A 21,900-nucleotide genomic window follows, 5' to 3' on the forward strand; every position below is an offset into this window, starting at 1 on the left:
CTGTTTTCAGTTGGACAGTTTCCAGCAGCTTTCAGTCCGTTTGGGAGGTCACAGAAACACAGATCTGATTCAATGACGTCATCAGATATTTGAGTTCATTTGTACACAGTCTTCATTCTCCTAACAGCTGTAATCTGTCTTTGTGGTTTAACTTCCATTTTGAAGAAATTCTTATGTAAATCGACATCAAATCAATTAGTTATAAATTGCAGAACTGATGTGTCCCTCTAAAACTACAGAAATAGACTGAAAGCACTGGTAGTCATATCCCATATCTTTCAATCCTAATATGTCACATGTTTAGGCTGCTGGAGATTTACATCTCTACAGATGCTATTTAAGAATCCTCACTGCCTGCCTAGAAGTTTGCATATATTCTTTCAAATATTTTAATAACAAAATCAGTCCAGTGGCAGGATAGGTGACAACAGACAGGGACTATGAAATACTGTGGGCCTGTTCAGCTCATATGGAATATGAAAGTATTCAACCTTTGTCTATCAAACTAATCTTAAAGGTTACAAAAAGTGAACCCTTCAGGAACTGTTCTAGAAATATTCTTTTAAGATTTTTTAACCTTAAGAGAATCCTCAGAGAACAATAAGTTAAGGTTAACTGAAAGTTATTTAATGAAACTTTCAATGAACATTCTCTAAAGGTTGTACTTGAGGAATATTGAAAGGTCCTTTAGGAAGTGTTTCCTAAGGGTTTTCTGAAAGTATCCCTGTCTCTTATGCCATTACATTGTTGTGAAAAAGTATTTATTGTAGTTTTGAGAAGATAGTTGCTTGCTTGTGGCTTTTTTTCCTTTTTTTTCCCCTTACGTTTTACTCTTTGTCTTTTCTATTTCACTTGGTTTGTTGTTTTGAATAAAACCAGGTAGGGGTCTACATTTTTTTGAAAAGGCAAGAGTTTTTTTTTTTCATCTAACATCTTGTCACTTCCTCCATCCATCTTCAGTTGTCTTTGATAAGGCCTCGTTTCTAACAGATCGCATTAATATAATCTTCATCACCTACAGTGGTGTAGTGGTTGGTGCTGTTGCCTAATAGCAATAATGTTTTGCATTGGAATCTGCTGGTCAGCTGGGGTCTTTCTGTGTGGCGATTGCATGGTTTCCAGCAGAGATTTTCTTCTGGTGGTTCCTGCCACTGTTCAAAGACAACCTAACAGGCTGAGTAGGGTGTATCTGCAGAGCTGCTCTCTCAGGACTGCACCAATAGGACCACACTTCTAGAACCGTGGCTTGCCACAGGTAGTAACAACATTTCTCATCATGATGGACAACACAGTGAGTACTGATTGTGAATCGTTTTGTTTATTATAAACATTTCTGATGACTTCATTTGCTCAACAAACCTGTTGTTAACCTTCTAAAGTGAGAAACAAATTCTGAACTCATCATTAAACTTGCAAACTATTACGTTTTACCTAATGGCAGCTGCTGTAAAATGAACTCTTAGCTTGTTTGCTGATTTGTTTCATTGAGTCAGCGCGATCTTGGTAGTCCAGCTCCAGATGATGATAATTAATTACAGCCAGCATATTAATACTTCATCAGAGGATAGAAGCATAAAATGATCTCTGTCTGTCACTAGGCTAAGCAGCAATAACCTCCAGTGTGAATGTTTTATATTTATTGTTATACACTTTTAATGATGTTAACAATGTTGCAGGCATTTGAATGTGTCACAGTAGAGATTGCAGAGGTGTATTAATGCTGGATTCCTATTAGTAGAGCTGCTGCTGTTGTGCTGCTGGTTTTCTGTCATAGAAACCTTTATGGACCTCATTCATCACATATTCCACTTGTAATCAGTCCAAATGTCTGCTGTGGAGGAGGTTCAACAGTAAAACTAGATTTTCCTCCACGGTACATGTTTTCATAGTCTTTTAATTATGACATTGTTTTGTAATGTCATAATTCATAGTTGTCATAATTGTAATTCAGCATGTCCTTGGTCTACTCCTAGGATTAGGTCTAATTTAGGTTTACCTATGCTTGCACAAGGCACCACATGCTGCCAGCACTGCCACAGGCCATTCTGTTGCTCAACTTTGTTGAGTAACAGAGCAACAAAAGAGTTAAAAAATGAAATAGATTTTGTACAGTTTATCAGATATATCAATGCTATGTTTACCCACACGTTAATGTCTCCAGAGAGCTAAGGAAGTTCCGGATTGACATCGCAGCACTGTCCGAGACCCGACTGGCTGATGAAGGGCAGCGGAAGGAAGAAAAAGGCGGGTATACTTTCTTTTGGAAGGGAAAGCCCGCAAATGAGCCACAAATCCATGGTGTGGGTTTTGCTATTAAGAAATGCCTCATCAGCCACCTCCACGAACTCCCTGTGAGCATCAACGAGCGCCTAATGACCATTCGTCTGAGACTTACCAGCAGTCAGGTGGCCACCGTTATTAGTGCCTCCAACGCTTGATGCACAGGATGAAGTAAAGGAGGCCTTCTATGCTGACCTGGACAAAATACAATCTGAAGTCCCAAAGGAGGACAAGCTAATCCTGCTTGGAGACTTCAATGCCAGAGTGGGACGAAACCACCACCTATGGAGCGGCACGCTGGGGAGAGAAGGGGTTGGAAACACAAACTCCATTGGCTTATTACTGCTAACTAAGTACTCAGAGCACAACCTGGTCATCACCAACACACTTTTTCATCAGAAAACCAAGTTCAAAACATCATGGATGCATCCCCGCTCCAAGCTATGGCATCTCATTGATTACATCTTAGTCCGCTCCAAGGACCGCCGTGATGTCCTTAACACCAGAGCAATGACCAGTGCAGATGACTGCTTTACTGACCACCGCCTCATTCGCTCCATCATGTCTATCAGCTTAATGCAGAAAAGAAGGTCGCAGAAAGGACAGAGCCGGCCAAAGCTTAACATCACACTATTGGATGATATTATCTACCAACAATAGCTGCAGGATACTCTGAGGGCAGCCTTGCCCAAACAGTACCCAGAGGGTACCGAAAAACATTGGAGCACACTTTCCACGTGGACTCCTGCAAAAGCATCCTTGGTCACAAAAAGCGGAGACATCAGACTGGTTTGACGAGAATGACAGCGAGATCCAACAGCTCATCGACACCAAGCGGCAAACTTTTATTGCCTGGCAAAACAACATTTATTGCTAGGTTAAAAGAGCAGCCCATGCCAAAGTAAAGGCAGCCGTACAAACACAAGTTAGGAAACTGAAGAATCAGTGGTGGACAAAGAAGGCTTTGGAGATCCAGCAGCTTGCCGACTCTGGAGACACGAGAGGATTCTTTGATGCCACAAGAGTTGTATATGGCCCCAGCCACCGCTGCCTAACCACCCTTCGCTCTAAAGATGGGTTTGTGCTTCTGAAGGACAAGGAGGCAATTGCAAACAGGTGGAAAGAGCACTATAAGGACCTCTTAAACAGAGACACCACTCCTGAGATGGAGGCCCTTGACTAACTCCCTCAACAGCCCATAGAGAAAAGCATGGGAGAACCACCTAGCCTGGATGAAATACAGGACACCATCAGGAAGATGTGAAACAAAAAGGCTGCTGGACCTGACGGCATCCCAGCAGAAGTCCTGAAGAAAGGCGGTCCTGATCTTCTGAAGCACATCCATACCCTGTTTCTAAAAAGGGGGACAAGGCTGACTGCGGGAATTACCATGGCATTTCTCTTCTGTCCACTGTAGGGAAAGCCCTTGCTCGGTTCTTGACCCATAGACTCACCCCCCTGTCAGAGAGCATTCTTCCTGAGTCCCAGAGTAGATTTCGCCCAAGCAGAGGCACCACAGACATGATTTTCATTGCTCGCCAACTGCAAGAAAAATGCCGGGAACAAAATCTACCATTATACATGGCCTTCATAGACCTCATCAAAGCCTTCAACTCAGTAAATCGTCAGGCCCTTTGGCTGGTTCTGGCAAAGATTGGCTGCCCAGAAAAATACATCCGGGTGCTGAGACTGCTGCATGACAATATGTCTGCCACGGTACTCAGTGGCAGTGGAGACGAAACAGAACCCTTTAGAGTTGACACGGGAGTCAAACAGGGATGTGTCATCGCTCCAGCACTATTCTCCATCTACATTGCAGCTATCCTCCATATTACAAACCAACGTCTGCCCCAGGGAGTCAAAATCATGTACAGAACCGACGGCCAACTTTTCAACATCAACCGATTTAGAGCTAAAGGTCAAACCACCACCATATCCGTCATGGAGCTGCAGTATGCAGACGACAATGCTCTCGTAGCCCTCTCAGAAGAGGACCTTCAGTGCATCCTGTCTGCTTTTGCCAAAGCATACAAACAGCTTGGTCTGGCCGTCAATATAAAAAAGACACAAATATTCCACCAACCACCACCAAACTGCAGCACACCTGCCATATCTCCAAACATCTCCATCGATAACATCCGACTGGAAAATGTGGACCACTTCCCATACCTTGGCAGCCCCCTCTCATCAAAGGCTGTCATCGATGATGAAATACACCACTGCCTCAGCAGTGCCAGTGGGGCTTTCTTAAGACTAAGGAGGAGAGTCTTTGAGAACCGCGATTTCCAAGCGAATACCAAAATCCTGGTCTATAAAGCAGTGGTGCTCCCTACTCTCCTGAATGGATCAGAAGCCTGGACAACCTGGACAGCCTGGAGGGAAAATCACTGGACCACTAGATACCTCAGTACACATTTTAGACTCTTGAATCTTGTGTATATATATATATGAAGCTGTGCAATCGAGCACAGGCCTTTTGGAGGCCTTGTATTTCATTTGTTTGTATCCCTTTCGTCATCAACATGAAGATGACACTATAAAGATTGTTTCGTCCCTTGTATACATTTTTCTTTTATCATTTTACGTTTCCAGTAGAGAGGACGATCGGATTCACAGCGTTTTTTAAAAGCACCTCACGGTTTACGTGGATGAAAATAGGTGCCTGCTGAAGGCACCTTCAGGTGCCTTCAGCAGGCACCTGAAGGCACTTGAGATACACCATCAGAGATGCCTCTGAAAAATTCTCAGGATTAGTTGGGAGGACAGATGCACCAACATCAGTGTCCTGAAGGAGGCTAACATCCCCACCATCACTGCCACCATTGCCCAAAACCAGCTCAGATGGATTGGCCATGTTGTCCGAATGCCTGACACTCGCCTCCCAAAACAAGTCCTGTACTCCCAGCTAGCTGAAGGGAAGCAGGCTCCGGGAGGCCAGAAGAAGAGATTCAAGGACAATATAAAAACAGACCTAAAGAAGTGCCACATAGACCTGAAAGCTTAGGAAGATATGGCAACCGACAGGGCGACCTGGAGAAACATTGTCTGTGAGGGTGCCGCACAGTACAACGCTGACCTCCATCATGCTGCACAAGACACACACTCAGGAAGGAGAGAGCACCCAAACAGGCCCCAAACACACCATTACTACATTCCCCTGTCCACATTGCAGCAGAATAATTGGGTCCAGAATCGGCCTTTATGCTCACCTGAAGACCCACAAGGACCAAGAGGGAGGACAGTCATACTCGACCATGAGTGACCGTCAATGATGATGATGATGAATGTCTATCACTGTGTATCTTTCTCAGAGGAAGTGAGATCAGAGATTCATCGGTGGGAGTCACATGACTACTTTACTTTTGTGTGTATGTATGTGTGTGTGGAGAAGGACTGTTGCTTTTATTGACTTATTATTGCTTTATATAAATATATCTGCCTCCAAAGTTATCCTTATGTTTTGCCTCTTTCCAACCTTTCAAACCATCCTGGCTGAGATTTAGAGACCAAAGAGGCCACAACAGATGATTCCATTATTATTTACCTGATAATGACGTAAGTATGCTAAGTACTGAATTTGTCCAAATGCAACGTTTTGCAACCAAGTTATTATTATTGTAATAAGTAGTATTTTGTGGAGATTAAACCTTTAAAATTATAGGTATATTTTGAGTGACATCATCCTTTAAAACCCCAAGTTGTGCACTTTAGTGATCATCCATTGTAGTAGGTGGTGCTGTCGAGAAAAAAAAAAGCTCTAAGCATGCAGCCCTAGAAGTGCGGTCCTATCAGTAGAGGACCTGAGAGTGCAGCCTCTAGCTCTGCAGACAGACTACTGGCAGATTAGTTTGTGATTTTAAATTAGTGGTAGGATTGATGTAGAGCATACATGGTTGTCTCTTGGCCCTGCAATGAATTGACGACCTGTTCAGGGTGCATCAGCCATGGCCACCCATTAGCCCCGACCTTCTCCACTCCACCCATCCCATGTGTGTGTGTGTGTGTGTGTGTGTGTGTGTGTGTGTGTGTGTGTGTGTGTGTGTGTGTGTGTGTGTGTGTGTGTGTGTGTGTGTGTGTGTGCTTGTACAGTTGTGTGCCTATATGGAGGGAGGGTGGGATGGGTCTTTTTGTTTTTAATGTTTTTAAATGTTGTACAGCACTTTGCGTTACATTCTTTGTATGAAAAGTGCTCTATAAATAAAGTTTGATTGATTGCAAACCAAATCTGCTCTTTCATGATCTTTTCTTAAAAAGCTAGAAAACTATCAATCGACTCTTCTCGTGTCGAACACTCTGATTGGCTGTTAAATTTCTGCTTTACATCCTGTACCCTTTACATATAAATTGATTGATTGACTGATTGATTGATTGATCCCACCACCACCTCCACCCACCCCTCTCTATTATGTTTTTACACACAACAGGGAAAAATGAAAATTAAGGAACAACTTCCATAAATTTGTTTTTATTTGTTTCACAAAGCACATCAAGCTAAACATACAATTATTTGAAAGCCCCCCAGAAGGCAAAGTTAAATAAGTAGATTGAAATGTGAAATGGTTTTAATTGATGTATGTGATGCCTGTGTAACATCTTGTACAGCTGGGATGAGGGTAAAAGTACTGGACAGGACAAAAAAAAGAACATTTTCAAGGCAACATTTTTTCTGTAGCAGTTTCAGATCTAGAGCTGACAATGTTGACAGGCTTCATCCTTAAGAGCTCTTCTTCTCCTCAAACATGATGTTTGCTGTAGCTCTCTTGGCTGTGGACAAATTACAAACAAGATGCCATGTTACTTATCTGGAGTGCGACTGTATTCTTTAGGGCAAAGCTAATGTCAAGAAAACTCAGCACTTCTTTCAGGCATTTTAGATCTGCACAATAAATGCTGAGTTTCTTTGATACAAGCCTAATTTGAAACAAAACAAATAAAAATCTAAAGTAAATGTGACTGGAATTAATTAAGTGAATAAAAGCAGAGTGATGAAAAATGCTTTCTGTAGAGTGGCGATTATGGCACAACTGTGTTATACTGATGAATTTAGCATTGAGGAATTACTTCAACATACAACAGGTAAACCTGGAAGGAAGTGTTGAGTTTGCTTCAATAATAACCAGAGCACATCAGAAAATAAAGAGACATGTTAAAAAAAAAAAGCATGCATTTAAATATCAAATATTTCAAATAAATGGCTTGTTCTCATTGCAGTTAAGGTGAAAATGTACAAATTTTAACTGGTTTTAAGATGCTATAAAATTACTCCTCAATAATTTTTTGTGTGTCCCTGTGATGCTGGGTGCCATCTTGCAGAGGCCCCTGGTAGGGTCTCCGAGGCAAACTGGTTCTAGGGGAAAGACTGAGAGCGATTCACGTTTCCATTGAGATCAGAGAGGAAGAGAGAGATAAGTCCAGCTCTGTTGGTAGTTAACACTACTGATTTACTCACCCTCATCTTTGAACTTGTCAGCAGCATCTGATGCCTTGTCCTTGATGTTCTTCATCACATCGTCAATTCTGGCTTCATTCTTGAGGAAAAATGGTCGAATGAGGCGAGTGTAAATCTGGATTGATCCATTAGAAGGAGTTGGAGCCATGCACCACACCAAGAACGCACACTGGGTAGGAAGACAAGAGTTTTCTCATCAAATCAGAAAAGGGCACAGACATCACAGTTACATTACCAACTGTCCTGGTAAAACTATCCTAAAAGTGCCATTTTAATGCTGCCATTGCCAGCTATCTTTTGTTGTAAGCTTTCTAAATTTTCAGCTGGATATACTTCCTGTTTATCCTTTAAAGCAACATTGTGTTATCTTTGACATTTCTAAAATATGTCTTAAAATGTCATTAATTTATATTTAATACTAAGTTCTATTCATTTGTTAGCGCAAATTATTGACAAAAATTTATAAGGATATAAAGTGCATATAAATCTTTTTTCTGTTCTTCAGTTCAGTAATATAGCGTGCCTGTGTTAGCAGCTGGTTAACACAAGCCTACAGAGACTGCACATTGTAGATGTTTACCACATCAAAATCATGTTTTAATACTGTCTGTATTAAAACATGAAGTCACATTCAAGGCAAAATTGCATATGCCGCTTGTTGAGCCACCACCCCTCATTTGCTTGCACAACAAGTGAAACACTAACAAGTGCAGTACCTTTCCAATATAGTAGAATGGGAACCAGGACAGGAAGATATCTGCAAAAAACTCTGCCACACTGAAGACTCCATATACCACCCAGTAGGTCAGCCATTTAGTATCATCCTCTTTGGTGGCACTCTCAATAGCCTTAATCCTGGAAATCAAGAGTAACACCATTAGGTCAAAATGTCATCTGGGCCAATGTGTGCTTCTTTTTTAAAGGTTCCATCAGGGTCGCGGGGGTGCTGGAGCCTATCCCAGCTGACTCGGGCGAAGGCAGGGGACACCCTGGACAGGTCACCAGTCTGTCGCAGGGCTAAATATACAGAAAAACAGTCACTCTCGCATCTCTCGCATTCATACCTACGGGCAATTTAGAATAGTCAATTAACCTCAGCATATTTTTGGACTGTGGGAGGAAGCCGGAGTGCCCGGAGAAAACCCACGCATGCACAGAGAGAACATGCAAACTCCATGCAGTTTAGATACAGCTGTATAGTAAACGCTGACATCCGCACTTACGATAGATCGCGGACGTCCGGGCTGCATCGTGCATACATAATATATGCACAATGCAGTGCCGATGTCCGTCCATGTTCCGCGCTCGGTGGTTTATGTTGCATTGCGCTCTCACTTCCGCTTTTATTGACGTATCATGCTGAGACAATTACTCGAGGCTTTGTTAGCTGCAGCCCTACTACATATGATTACTGCCAGGCTTGCTGAATTGAAACATCACTAAATAGAACCTGTCTGGCACTGTGAAGTAGCCAGTCCAGGAGCATTCTTAGCAGTGATAACACCACAAGAAAATACTGAAGATACTGTGCTGTGCATCATCTTTTATGCTGTGAGACTTAGTCATTTTTTCACGCCTATAGCTGAAGTCAGAGTGACAGAGGAGAACATCAGCAAAATACATGTGACCCCACACTAACTAATGTAGCACCAGTCACTGTGCTATTATAAGACAGTAACACCCTGATAACGCTTTTATGACTTTAAAAAGCATGCCTATTAAAATGTTGTCTGTGCAAGTCTTTCAAGACTTGTTTTGTAATCGGATGCTGTAATCTACAAAAAAATACCACAAATATGTCACAGGGAAGGTCCACTCATTTCTCACATGAGGGTCTTACTGCCTTAACAGCAGTAGTTTTGGGCAATGACTTTTTTTTGCAGTCAGGACCCGACAGCTTGGACCTTTCATGAGAGTATTATCTTTAATACCATATGAGATATTCATGTTTTAATTGCTTGGACTGCTAATTGTGTCAACCATTTGCATTTGATAGGCTTCTCTCTAGAATACAATGGTATGGTATGACATAAATGACACAAGGACCAAGTGATTAGATTAAGGCAGTAATGCGGTTTATAGTCTGGATCCACAGATTTGCTAAGGATTTCTGCATCATTGTGAGACAGCGCCACGACGTCACTGTAAGTATGACAACAGGTGAACACTACATCAGCTGCCTGCTGACGATCACATGATTGCAATCCTACTACAATTACACTGTTGCGGACTTATTGGGACTGTTGGAAATGATACGACCTAGCAGCCTCGGTGAAGTATTGTGCTCTGAGTGCTTTTCTTGTTTTCAAACTGAAAATACTTTCCTTCCTTCTTAATTAAGAGTTAAATGGGAATAGTAATAGTCATCATTAGACTCTTTCCTGTGTGTGTGTGTGTGTGTGCGCGCGCGCGCCTGCGTGCGTGCGCGAGTGCGTGTGTCTGTGTTTCTCTCTCTTTCTGTGCGTCTCTCTCTCGCTCTCTCTCTCGCTCTGTGTGTGTGTGGTTGTGTGTTCTGTGGTTATGTGTGTGTCTGTGTGTGTGTTGAATGGCGGTACCAGACAAGCTCCTCCCTCACAGAAGTCTTCCACTAACTTACGATATGTATGCTGGATACAGGAAGCCGATGAGGTTACACAGCAGGGAGGCTCCATAACCGATCACCAAGTAAACTGCAATGGCACCGATGACAGCTGGAACAAATCACATACCTTCGTCACGCTTTTTCCCACAGACATACAAAACTGATGTTTTATAAGACTGCTGTTACAATAAATGGCTTCAACTACAATTGATTCGTTACTAGAGCAACATTCGTTTGTTTTTTAGCATTCAGATTTGAAGCATATGCAGCTGCCTGTGAGGCCGTCCTCTCTGAATGTTCCTCTGATGCTGATCCACCCATGACCCTGTCAACACTCACCGAGAGCGATGTATGTTCTGCTTACTCCAGTTTTTGCCTCGACTTTTGCTAGAACATCGGTCATTAGATTCTTCTCATGGAGAAACTTTTCGAATCTTTCTTTGAGCCCCAGCGCCATGGCTTCACTTCCTTCTTTAGCGATGTTGCTGAATTAGGAAATCGCTGTGAATCAAACTGCGCCACCCTGCAGCCCAACAGCCGCTGTCCTTTCAGCAGTCAAGTCACCCAGCAGAGTATTGCTGACTCCGACCGCAGGCTTCAAAATAAAAGCATTGGGCTTAGTTAGCTCTATACAGTGGAGGATGGTCACATATCTCATTCACAATAAAAATGTAGACAATTCAGTTCAATTTTTCAATTCAATTTTATTTATATAGCGCCAATTACAGTCAAATTGTCTCAAGACGCTTTACAGAACCCATATACCTGACCCCCAGAGCAAGCCCCAAGGCGACAGTGGCAAGAAAAACACCCTTTTGACAGGGAAAAAGACCTTGAGCAGAACCCGGCTCTTTATATTATGGAAGAGAGGTAGAGGTAGAGAGAGGTGGTGGTGGCGGGGGGCAGGGAACATAAAACACACAATTTGATACATGCATGATAAGACAGATGATCCATACAAAAGTAGAAGCTAACATTGAAACTGATTCATAGTTTACTGTTATGATGAATGGCTCTGGAAATAAATATACTACATATATAGCTGGTAGGAAACTCAAAAATATGTAGAAGGGCATATCAAGTATAGTGAGGGTGATGCAGAGTAGATTGGTAGAAATGGGTAGCTGGAGGCAGTGGGCTGAAGGAAGGTCAGCAGCAGCATCCCACAGTGGACACGATTGGTGGACAGCAACCACAGATCAGAAGCATCCAGCTCTGGGACCAGGGACACTCTGAGAAAGAACACAGGGAGAAACAGAGTTAGTGTAATGCAATAGCAACATATATATTCAATATAAAGGTAGATAGAGAAGGGCTCAGTGCATCAAGACAGGTCCCTCAGCAGCCTAGACCTAAAGCAGCATAAATAGGGGCAGAACTAAGGGACGTCGAAGAGGAAGCCTCAGAGTAACTGTATGCTTTGAAAGCGAGTTTCTAAGATGTTTGGGGCCAAATACAATGACTTCAATCTTGTCTGAATTCAGTAGTAGGAAATTACAGGTCATCCAGGTCTTTATATCCTTAAGATAGTCTTGCAGTCTAGCTAGCTGATTAGTTTCATCTGGCTTCATAGATAAACACAACTGAGTGTCATCAGCATAACACTGGAAATTAATACAATGCTTTCTAATAATATTGCCTAACAGAAGCATGTACAAGTACTCATTTTGTTTATAGAGCCCAGCTTCAAATTACTGTAAAGATCATTCCAGAATTGGAGGACATTTTACGTCTCACCCATGAAATTTCGAAACAAGAAAAGCACTCAGAGAGGGCAGTACTCCACCAAGGCTGTTCAGTCGGTGTTTGTAGTAGGATTACAATCATGTAATTGTCAGCAGGCAGCTGATGTAGTGTTCATTTGTCTTAGCTACAGTGATGCCATGCTGCTATTTCACAGTTACACAGAAATCTTTAACAAATCCTTGGATCCAGACTGTAAGCCACATCACTACCAAAATACAAACACTTGGTCCTTGTGTCAATTCTGATCTTCCCTGAAAATTTCATCTAAATCCGTTTATCCGCTTTTGAGTAACAGACAAATGGACGCCGATCATAACATAGCCTAACTACGGCATATTCTTTGGCAGAGTAATAATCAATGTACAAAACACTAAAACATGCAGTTGTTGTGTAAATGTGCTTGTCCTGAGACCAAATCTAAAAAAATCTAGGAGAAAAGAATGTTTGCAAATATTTTTCAAATACCAAATAAGTCTGAGGTTCCGCCCAAAATGTCATTTTTCACTTGTCCCACCCCTCTGATGACCTAATTGAAATAGTTCAAACAAAATTTAAATCTCCCTTTTTTGGTATTATATATTTCATCTATGTTGCTTGTAATTGTGGAAGCATTTTTTTAATCAACATAATATTTTAAATAATAATTGTGCAGTGTCCCACAGCATTTTAGCATAACCTTTTTAGCTGGTAGAAGAAGAAGAAAATAGTGAATCAGGTGATACACTGGAACTGATATCATTGAACAGTTTTCCAAAAGAATGGGTAGAACGAAGCTCTGTCCTTTCTTCTGTTTTTCATATTTTCATACCATTGTCAGCCTTGATTGAATGTTTTACTCTACCTCATATTATCAGGATAAAGACAAATTCTTTTGACTTTTTTTATTTACTGTTTTCCATCAGTAAGTTTGTCCTCTTGGTCAGCAGTAACAGCTATCTAAATATCTAGCTTTTACTCTTGAGAAAAAAAGCTATTTAGCAGGGATTAGCAACCCTGTTACTGTGATTAGAGTAAGGTTTGCAAACAACAAATAAAATATGGACTAAAAATGGTACTATTGATGTGTAAGCTGAGCTAATTAAGCCTTTGGTAGTTTATTACCTATTATTGATGAATGTGTTGCAGAAAAGGGAAGGCTTATTTTTCAGAAATATAATTTTGAAGCCCAAATGTCCTCCAATCCTAGAATGACCCTTAAACTATCTGGCAAATTTAGGTCATTTTAAACATAATAATTTATTAATTTTCAAAAACTGCAGATAGTCATTTAAAAGCTGTAGGAAAATTGTGAACATGGCTAACCAGATCCTCGACATGCAAAACTCTGTTTAGATGCCTAGAGAGGATGTTTGTTTTTGCAAGCCTAAACTCCCAAATGTGTGGTGTAGTACTAGATATGGCACGGAGAAGAAGAACAATGAGCATTTTTTGTGTGTTGCTGATTTTTTTTCTTCTGTATAACTGTTATGGCTTCAGTAGTTTCACACCAGAGAAGTTGTTTTTCCATTCTGGAATTTAAAATAACGTGTCGGTAGTCTGTCACATGTGTATTTACTGTGAAGGTAAATGGATGTAAACATGAACTCAGCAACAGTAACTGTGGCTAGCTTGATGCAGCTATGCACAACATTATGAAGAAGGGCGAATTTTCCCCTGGCTTTAGACTTACAGACCTTCCATTCTTACAGACTGTTTATGAGGACCAAGTGCTCTACCCATCAACAAGCTTTAGGTTGCGGGTTCTTAAGCTCATTGAAAGTCAATTTGAATAGTGCCATATCTACTGCAAAACTTACTGCGTACCCTAGAGTGATAGTACCTGAGAGTTTAAGGTAAGGGCAAAAGCTAACATCTTGCAGCCACACCCTTCCTTGTTTTGATGGCATTACAACTGCTGGCATAACATGCAGTTATTTCAGACATCTTGCAGTATGTATCCAGCAGCTGATTTACAAACACCTGTGTCTCTGACATTTCTTAGGAAAACGATAATAATGAAAGAGTACTTTTGGGGTTGTCTAATTCTATCCATTTAATAATTTATATGTAGAGGCTTTACTAAATGTTTTTTTCCTAATTTATGTAGTTCCTAATTTTGTCACTGTGTTTCATCTTTGACATGATTTGCTGTGTTGGATTGGAGCCATACAGCTTTCATGTGGGGGTTTTGCATCCATTTCATATTGTCCACAATATTAGGCAGGAATTCTAACACCAGAGAGAACCAAAACATATCCTAAATGCAGAAAAAACCCACAGACACCAGCAGCAACAGTAAACACCAGACTTGAATGTGTACAGTGGATATAAAAGGTCTACACACTTCTGTTGAAATGCCAGGTTTTTGTGATGTGAAAAAAATTACATTAAGATAAATAATTTCACAACTTTTTCCATCTTTAATGTGACCTATAACCTGTATAACACAATTTAAAAACAAACTGAAACATCTCAGGGAGGTGAGGTAAAAATAAACAACTGAGATAATGAGATTGCACAAGCGTGCACACCCTCTTATAACTGGTAATGTGACTGTGTCCACATTTACTAGCTACATTCAAACTCATGTTAAATTGGTGTCAGCACACACCTGTCACCATTTAAAGTGCCTCTGATTAACCCCAAATAAAGTTTAGCTGTTCTAGTAGGCTTGTCCTGACATTTTTGTAGCCACATCTTCAGCACAAGCCATGGTCCGCAGAGAGCTTCCAAAGCATCAGAAGGATCTCATTGTTCAAAGATATCAGTCAGGTGAAGGGTACAAAAGAATTTCCAAGGAATTCAATGTACCATGGAACACAGTGAAGACAGTCATCATCAAGTTGAGAAAATATGGCACAACAGTGACATTACCAAGAACAGGACATTCGTCCAAAATTGATAAGACAAGAAGAAAACTGGTCAGGGAGGCTGCCAAGAGGTCAACAACAACATTGAAGGAGCTGCAGGAATTTCTGGAAAGTACTGGCTGTGTATTACATGTGACAACAATCTCCTGTCTTCTTAATATGTCTGGGCTACAGGGTAGGGTGGCATGACGGAAGCCTTATCTTATGACGAAAAACATCCACGCCCAGCTTCATTTTGCAAAAACACATCTGAAATCTCCCAAACGCATGTGGGAAAATGTTTTATGGTCCGATGAATCCAAGACTGAACTTCATGACCATGATTCCAAAAGGTATATTTGGAACAAAAGTAACACTACTCATCACCAAAAGAACACCGGTGAAGCATGGTGGTGGCAGCATTATGCTTTGGGCCTGTTTTTCTTCAGCTAGGATTGGGGTCTTAGTCATGGTGGAGGGAATTATGAACAGTTCCAAATACCAGTCAGTGTTGGCACAAAACCTTCGGGCTTCTGTTTGATAGCTGAAGATGAAGAGGAACTTCATCTTTCAGCAGGACAATGACCCAAAGCACACATCCAAATCAACAAAAAATGACTTCACCAGAATTAGATTGAGATTTTGGGCTGGCTCAGCCAGAGCCCAGACCTGAATCCGATCTAACATCTGTGGGGTGATCTGAAGAGGTCTGTGCACAGGAGGTGCCCTCGCAATCTGTCAGATTTGGAGCAGTTTTGCAAAGAAGAGTGGGCAAATATTGCCACATCAAGTTGTGCCATGCTGATAGACTCTACCCAAAAAGACTGAGTGCTGTAATAAAAGCCGAAGGTGCTGTGACAAAGTATTAGTCTAAAGGTGTGTATATTTATGCAGCCAGGCTATTTTAAGTTTTTCATTTTTTCCCTCCTTAAAGGTTTCAATTTGTTTTTCAATTGTGTTGTACAGGTTATAGCTCGCATTAAAGGTGGAAAAAGTTGTGAAATTATATATCTTGGTGTCATTTTTTTACATCACAAAAACCTGGCATTTGAACAGGGGTGTGTAGACTTTTTATACCCATTGTATATACACGACCAGTGTACACGACACATTTTCTCATTTAATGTTTTTTCTTTATTTTCATGACTATTTACATTGTCGATTCTCACTGAAGGCATCAAAACTATGAATGAACGCATATGGGATTATGTAGTAAACAAAGAAGTGTGAAATGAGTCACAACGTCATATACTGTATTCGATTCTTCAAAATAGCCACCCCTTGCTTTGATTACTGCTTTGCTAACCTTTGGCATTCGCTCAATTGAGCTTCATGAGGTAATCACCTAAAAAGGTTTTCACTTCACAGATGTGCCTTGTCAAGGTTACTTTGTGGAATTTCTTGCCTGCTTAATGGGGTTGGGACCATCAGTTGTGTTGTGCAGAAGTCAGGTTGATACGCAGTTGACAGCCCTGTTTGACAACTGTAAGAATCCATATTATGGCAAGAACCAGTCAGTAAATAAAGAGAAATGACAATCCATCATTACGTTAAGAACTTGAAATTGTGAAAACTATCCCCCAGTGCAGTCGCAAAAACCATCAAGCACTATGACCAAACTGGCTCACATGAGGACTGCCCCAGGAAAGGACCACCACGAGTCACCTCTGCTGCTGAGGATAAGTTCATCTGAGTCACCAGCTTCAGAAATGGCAAGTTAACAGCATCTCAGATTAGAGCTCAGATAAATGTCACATAGAGTTCTAGTGGCAGACACATCTCTACATCAACCGTTCAGAGGAGACTGTGCCAATCAGGCCTTTACAATGAAATAGCTGCTGAGGACATTCATTCTACAGTGCTGGATAGAGATTGGGAAGTAGGACGTTGGAATGTATTGATGACTTAGGATAGGAGGACAGTTGTCAGCGAAAGATGACCATGATTAATGATTTTACTGTCGAGGGTGTGGAATTGTGGGAATTTCGGATCCCAGATAGAGGTGAGCAATATGAGATGGAGCTGGATAATGTGGCTATATTAAATCATGGAAAGGAGAAACAGAATCTATTAAGGAAAGAGTGATGGGAGTCAGTGATTTTGCTTTAGCTGGAAAGTGTTTGACAGATCAGATTGTAGACTGATTTCCATGTGAGTCGCAAGATGAGAGGGCGGGGGACGGAATTAAAAGATCGAACTTGACATTACTAAAGTAACTGTGCAAAAAGAAATCTAAAAAATCTACTACTGCAAAAGTTAGTCTGGAGTATTGGTAACGGTATTGATATCGGCGATACTGGCCCTGTATTCACTTGGTATCGGATCGATACCAAATCTTGCGGTATTGCACACCACTAACAAACACATTCTTCATTTTTTTTTTTAGAATAGAATAGAAAGACTTTATTTATCCCCGAAGGGAAATTCAATTGTTTGGTCTTATCTTTTTGCTTTTGAATTAAACAGTCTGATTGCTGATGGCAAGAAAGATTTCCTGAATCTTTCAGTCCTGCAGCGCAGGGATAGGAGCCGTCCACTGATGTTTTGTTGTTCACTGAGGCAAATGTGAAGTGGATGATCCATGTTTGTCAGAATGGCCTCCATCTTTCTAAGTGTCCGTCTCTCCACCTCATCCTCCAATGTGTTCAATCCGATTCCAACTACAGAGCCAGCTTTTTTAATCAGTTTGTTCAGACGCCTTGCATCCATTTGTTCTTTATACTGCCTCCCCAGCAGACTGCAGCATAAAACAGGACACTTGCTACCACAGACTGATAAAACATCTGCAGCATCTTACTGAAGATGTCTATTGATCGAAGTCTTCTTAGGCAATAAAGTCGGCTCTGGCCCTTTTTGTAGATGAAGTCTGCATTTTTAGACCATCCATCCATCCATCCATACATTCATTCTCTATACACCGCTTTGTTCTCACTAGAGTCGCGGGGGTGGGCTGGAGCCTATCTCAGCTGACTTGGGTGAAGGCAGGGGACAGGTCGCCAGTCTGTCGCAGGGCTACATACACAGACAAACAATCAATTTTTAGAATAACCAAATAACCACAGCATATTTTTGGACTGTGGGAGGAGTACCCGGAGAAAACCCATGCATGCACAGGGAGAACATGCAAACTCCATGCAGAAAGATCCCAGGCCACAAGTGTTCACTGGGTGAAGAGGGGTTTTGGATCTGCGGAAATCTATGATCATTTCCTTTGTCTTTGAGGCGTTGAGTAGCAGGCAGTATTTGTGACTCCAGTCACTGAAGGCACTTATCAGATCTTTGTATTCAGCTTCATGTCCATTTCTGATACATGCCATGATAGCAGTGTCATCAGAGTATTTGTGAATGTGACAGGACTCAGTGCTGTATTTAAAGTCAGATGTATACAGAGTGAACAGGAATGGAGCCAGGACTGTTCCTTGTGGAGCCCCAGTACTACTCATTAATGTCCCAGAAACACAGTTCCCCCAGCCTGACAAACTGTGGCCATCCTGTCAGGTAATCTGTGATCCATGAAACACAGGAAGGATCCACTTCCATCTCCGTGAGCTTGTCTTTGATGATGGTGGGTTGGATGGAGTTGAATGCGTTTGAAAAATCAAAGAACATGATTCTCACATAAACTCCAGGTTTCTCCAGATGAGACAGGGCACGGTGAAGCATGAAGAGGATGGCATCATCCACTCCAATGTGTTCTTTGTATGCAAACCGCAAGGAATCGAGTTTGTCTTTGACCTCAGCCTCAGTAGATGTAAAACCAGCCGCTCCAGAGTTTTCATGATGTGTGAGGTCAGAGCAATGGGTCTGTAGTCATTTAGTTCAGCCGGACATTTGATTTTTGGTACCGGTACAATACAGGATGTTTTCCATAGAGCAGGCACCTGCCCCAGCTGTAGACTCAGGTTGAAGATCCTGTGGAGAGGTTGACACAGATGTGCAGCAGTCTTTAAGCAGTCTTGGACATACACCATCTGGGCCAGCTGCCTTCCCAGAGCAAAGTCTCTGAAGCTCCAACATCACCCCTGTCTCTGTGACAGAGACGGATACAGGTGCTGGAACGGAAGTGGCTGCAGCTGTGGAGACATGTGTAGGGCTGAATCCCAAACCGCCCCCTACACACTCCCCCTCCACTACCGAGTGTCACTCCAAAAGAAGTCACACTCACAGCTGTGGAGGGCACCTATTATTGAAGGGGGAGGGTATAAATACGATCGGCAGGAATGGGATGCCCTGTTGCCTCACCGGAAAACGGAAGACGTCATCGCCATGGTAACAGAAAGACGCCTACTGTGCATGGCTGTAGCGCTGTGGCACAGGTTGCAACTAACAAGGATCGCTGCTGCTTCCAGAAGACGAAAGCATCCCACTTTTTCACTCACATTTTTTCCAATCCTATTATCTGGCATTTCAGATCCAACAAATGAATAAATGAATTCTGTCAGTTGTGTTCAAATTTTAAGGTGTCAGGGGGTGCACAATTAAATCAAACGTCAGCAGAGAAGATTTGTTTCTTTTGTTTTATCTTTTTACACCACTCTTTGTGTGTGAAAAAGGCGTGGGAGAAATAAAGAACGCATGTGGAACTTACATCGATATGTTTGTTTCCTCCTCCATTTCGACGTTGCACTTCCTGAAAAAGTTGTCCGGAGTGAGCATCAATGCAGACTCGCTATTTAAGGGCTGAACAGTCCACTCTCCCTCCGCACTACGCGGTTTGGGACGGCCCTTAATATGGAGGACCCTCCACAGGAACGTGCAAACGGAGGGGTAGTGTGTAGGGATAGTGTGTAGGGGGCGGTTTGGGATTCAGCCGAGGAGACAGAGGAGAAGAAGGAGGAGCTATAGTGGGGATTTCCATATGTTGAGGAGAAGAAGGAGGAGTAGCAGTGGAAGTAGGTGTGTCTAGTGTCAAATCTGTTGAAGAACAAGTTGAGTTCGTCAGCTCTTTCTACATCACTCACTATTGGCCCCCTTTTCTTTTTATTGTTGTGTCCAGAGATGGTATTGATTCCTCTCCACACATCACAGATGTTACTGTGTTGAAAATTCTTCTCTATCTTCTTTTTGTATTCTAGCTTTGCCACCTTCAGTCTCCTCTTCAACTCATGTTGCACTTCTTTGAGCCGTTCTTTGTCACCATCTTTAAAAGCTTGTTTTTTCTGGTTGAGGACTGCCTTTATGTTACTTGTGATCCATGGTTTGTTATTGGGGAAACAGCGAACAGTCTTTGCAGGTGTGACTGTGTCTCTACAGAAGCTGATGTATTCAGTAAAACAATCAACCTGTCTGTCAATGTTCATACTGTCCTCATCTGTTTCCAGAAGCACATTCCAGTCTGTTGATTCAAAGCAGTCCCTTAGAGCTTCACTAGCTTGAGGAGTCCATCTTCTGATTTTGACTTTATTTGCAGGCTGTCTCAGCACACAAGGTTTGTAACAGGTCTGCAGATAAACCAAGTTATGATCTGACCTGCCCAGTGGTGGTAAGGCAGTAGCTCTGTAAGCTTCTTTGACATTGGCATACAGCAGGTTTGGGGTTTTATTCTCTCTGGTAGGGCAGTTAACAAACTGTGTAAATCCAGTCAGATGAGAGGAGAGGCTGACATGATTGAAATCTCCTGATATTATTACAAGTGCCTCAGGATGTTGAGTCTGTATCCTAGCTACAGTATCATGCAAAACATGTTATTTGTTGATTTTGATTCAATGTTGAGAACTGACATATTGAAATTGTCAAGAATTTAGTTTTGTTAGCTTTTCTAGCTTTTCTTGTAAACAATAAGCAAAAAATAATAATTTGTGTTTTTTGTGTTGTCTAATACAGCCAGTTTGAAACACAAAAAAGATTTTTCCACAAGTATTTTTGATAGTATTTGACATTGTGTAAAATTTCAATGCTGTCCAAAAACTTTCTTCCACCACTGTATTTTGAAAATTATTGTTGTCAAACTCTTGTACTATAAGGTGCCAGCCTAGTGCCATAGGAGTTTTACAGAGATAGTATGTTGATGGGGCACCTTTACAATACAGCAAATGAGAATAGCAACATCTGGGATGGTATCTTAATAGGGAAATACCTACTTTTGTTATGGTGCCGATACTGAAACTCACTTGCAGGCAACAGAGACACAACAGACAGGAATTTAAATAAAATAGTTTTCTTAGAGAAATAGACATTTTACGGATGACGCAGACTGAGAAGCAAAACTGTCAGGAAACTAGACAGTAACCTGTGGGATATGAGGGGCCAAACAGAAATAGGAGACTGCAGTCAAGGAATGGATCATTCTAAGAAACTAACCTGAACAGAGTATAACAAAGCCAGGAAAGTTAGACAGAACAATACTACAGATTACGGAGAAACACAATGCCAAAACGACACGAAATAACCGGAACACACTAGGAGATACTTACAACTACAAAATACTGAGAACTAAACTCACGAGGGCCAAAAGCAACCATCAGAACACTAAGCAGAAAAATACTCAGTAAGAACACTCGGAAACTACTATACACCAACACGGCAGACTACAAACCTAATAATTAACTATACAACAATAAACTAGACTGGTTTGGAGACTGAACTGGGAACTTAACTGTCGACAGACTGGAAGGGAACGAAGCAGGGCAAGGCGGCCAGAGGTGGTGTGTGGCAGGAGTGGTGACAGGTGCTGCATTCGTCAAGGAATGTGTGAGGGGAGATCCAAGGGGGGGTTCAGCTAGACGAGAGATACTGACGAGTGAACAGCAGGCAGGTGGATGTCCAACACTGCGGAACAAGAGAATAACTGTTTGGACAAGAAAATTATCAGGGAGCTAGACAGAAACGATCCAAAAAATATGCTGTCATATTCAGACATCTCAGACATGTGATGGATTCAAGTATATGAATATATAAAAGTACAAGTAAGATTCAGACTACTATATATAGAAACAATTATTTGGCTTATGTGGATGGCACTGAGGAGAATGAGAAGGCAAACGTACAAGCAAGTATGTCCCGAAACAGGAAAGAAT

General features: G+C 41.7%; 1 protein-coding gene across 1 annotated transcript; it reads right to left on the reverse strand.

Moving 5' to 3' along the window:
* Positions 1-6,729: 6,729 nt before the first annotated feature.
* Positions 6,730-10,883, reverse strand: reep5 (receptor accessory protein 5). Its single transcript, XM_022221010.2, has 5 exons — positions 10,650-10,883; positions 10,326-10,419; positions 8,446-8,584; positions 7,730-7,898; positions 6,730-7,044 (listed from the first exon to the last, which is right to left on the reverse strand). Exons 1-5 carry the CDS (start codon positions 10,765-10,767, stop codon positions 6,995-6,997), a joined length of 570 nt encoding a protein of 189 aa, XP_022076702.1. The 5' UTR covers positions 10,768-10,883; the 3' UTR covers positions 6,730-6,994.
* Positions 10,884-21,900: the final 11,017 nt, after the last annotated feature.

Source organism: Acanthochromis polyacanthus, chromosome 18, assembly GCF_021347895.1.
Source record: "Acanthochromis polyacanthus isolate Apoly-LR-REF ecotype Palm Island chromosome 18, KAUST_Apoly_ChrSc, whole genome shotgun sequence".
Classification (NCBI taxonomy): domain Eukaryota; kingdom Metazoa; phylum Chordata; class Actinopteri; family Pomacentridae; genus Acanthochromis; species Acanthochromis polyacanthus.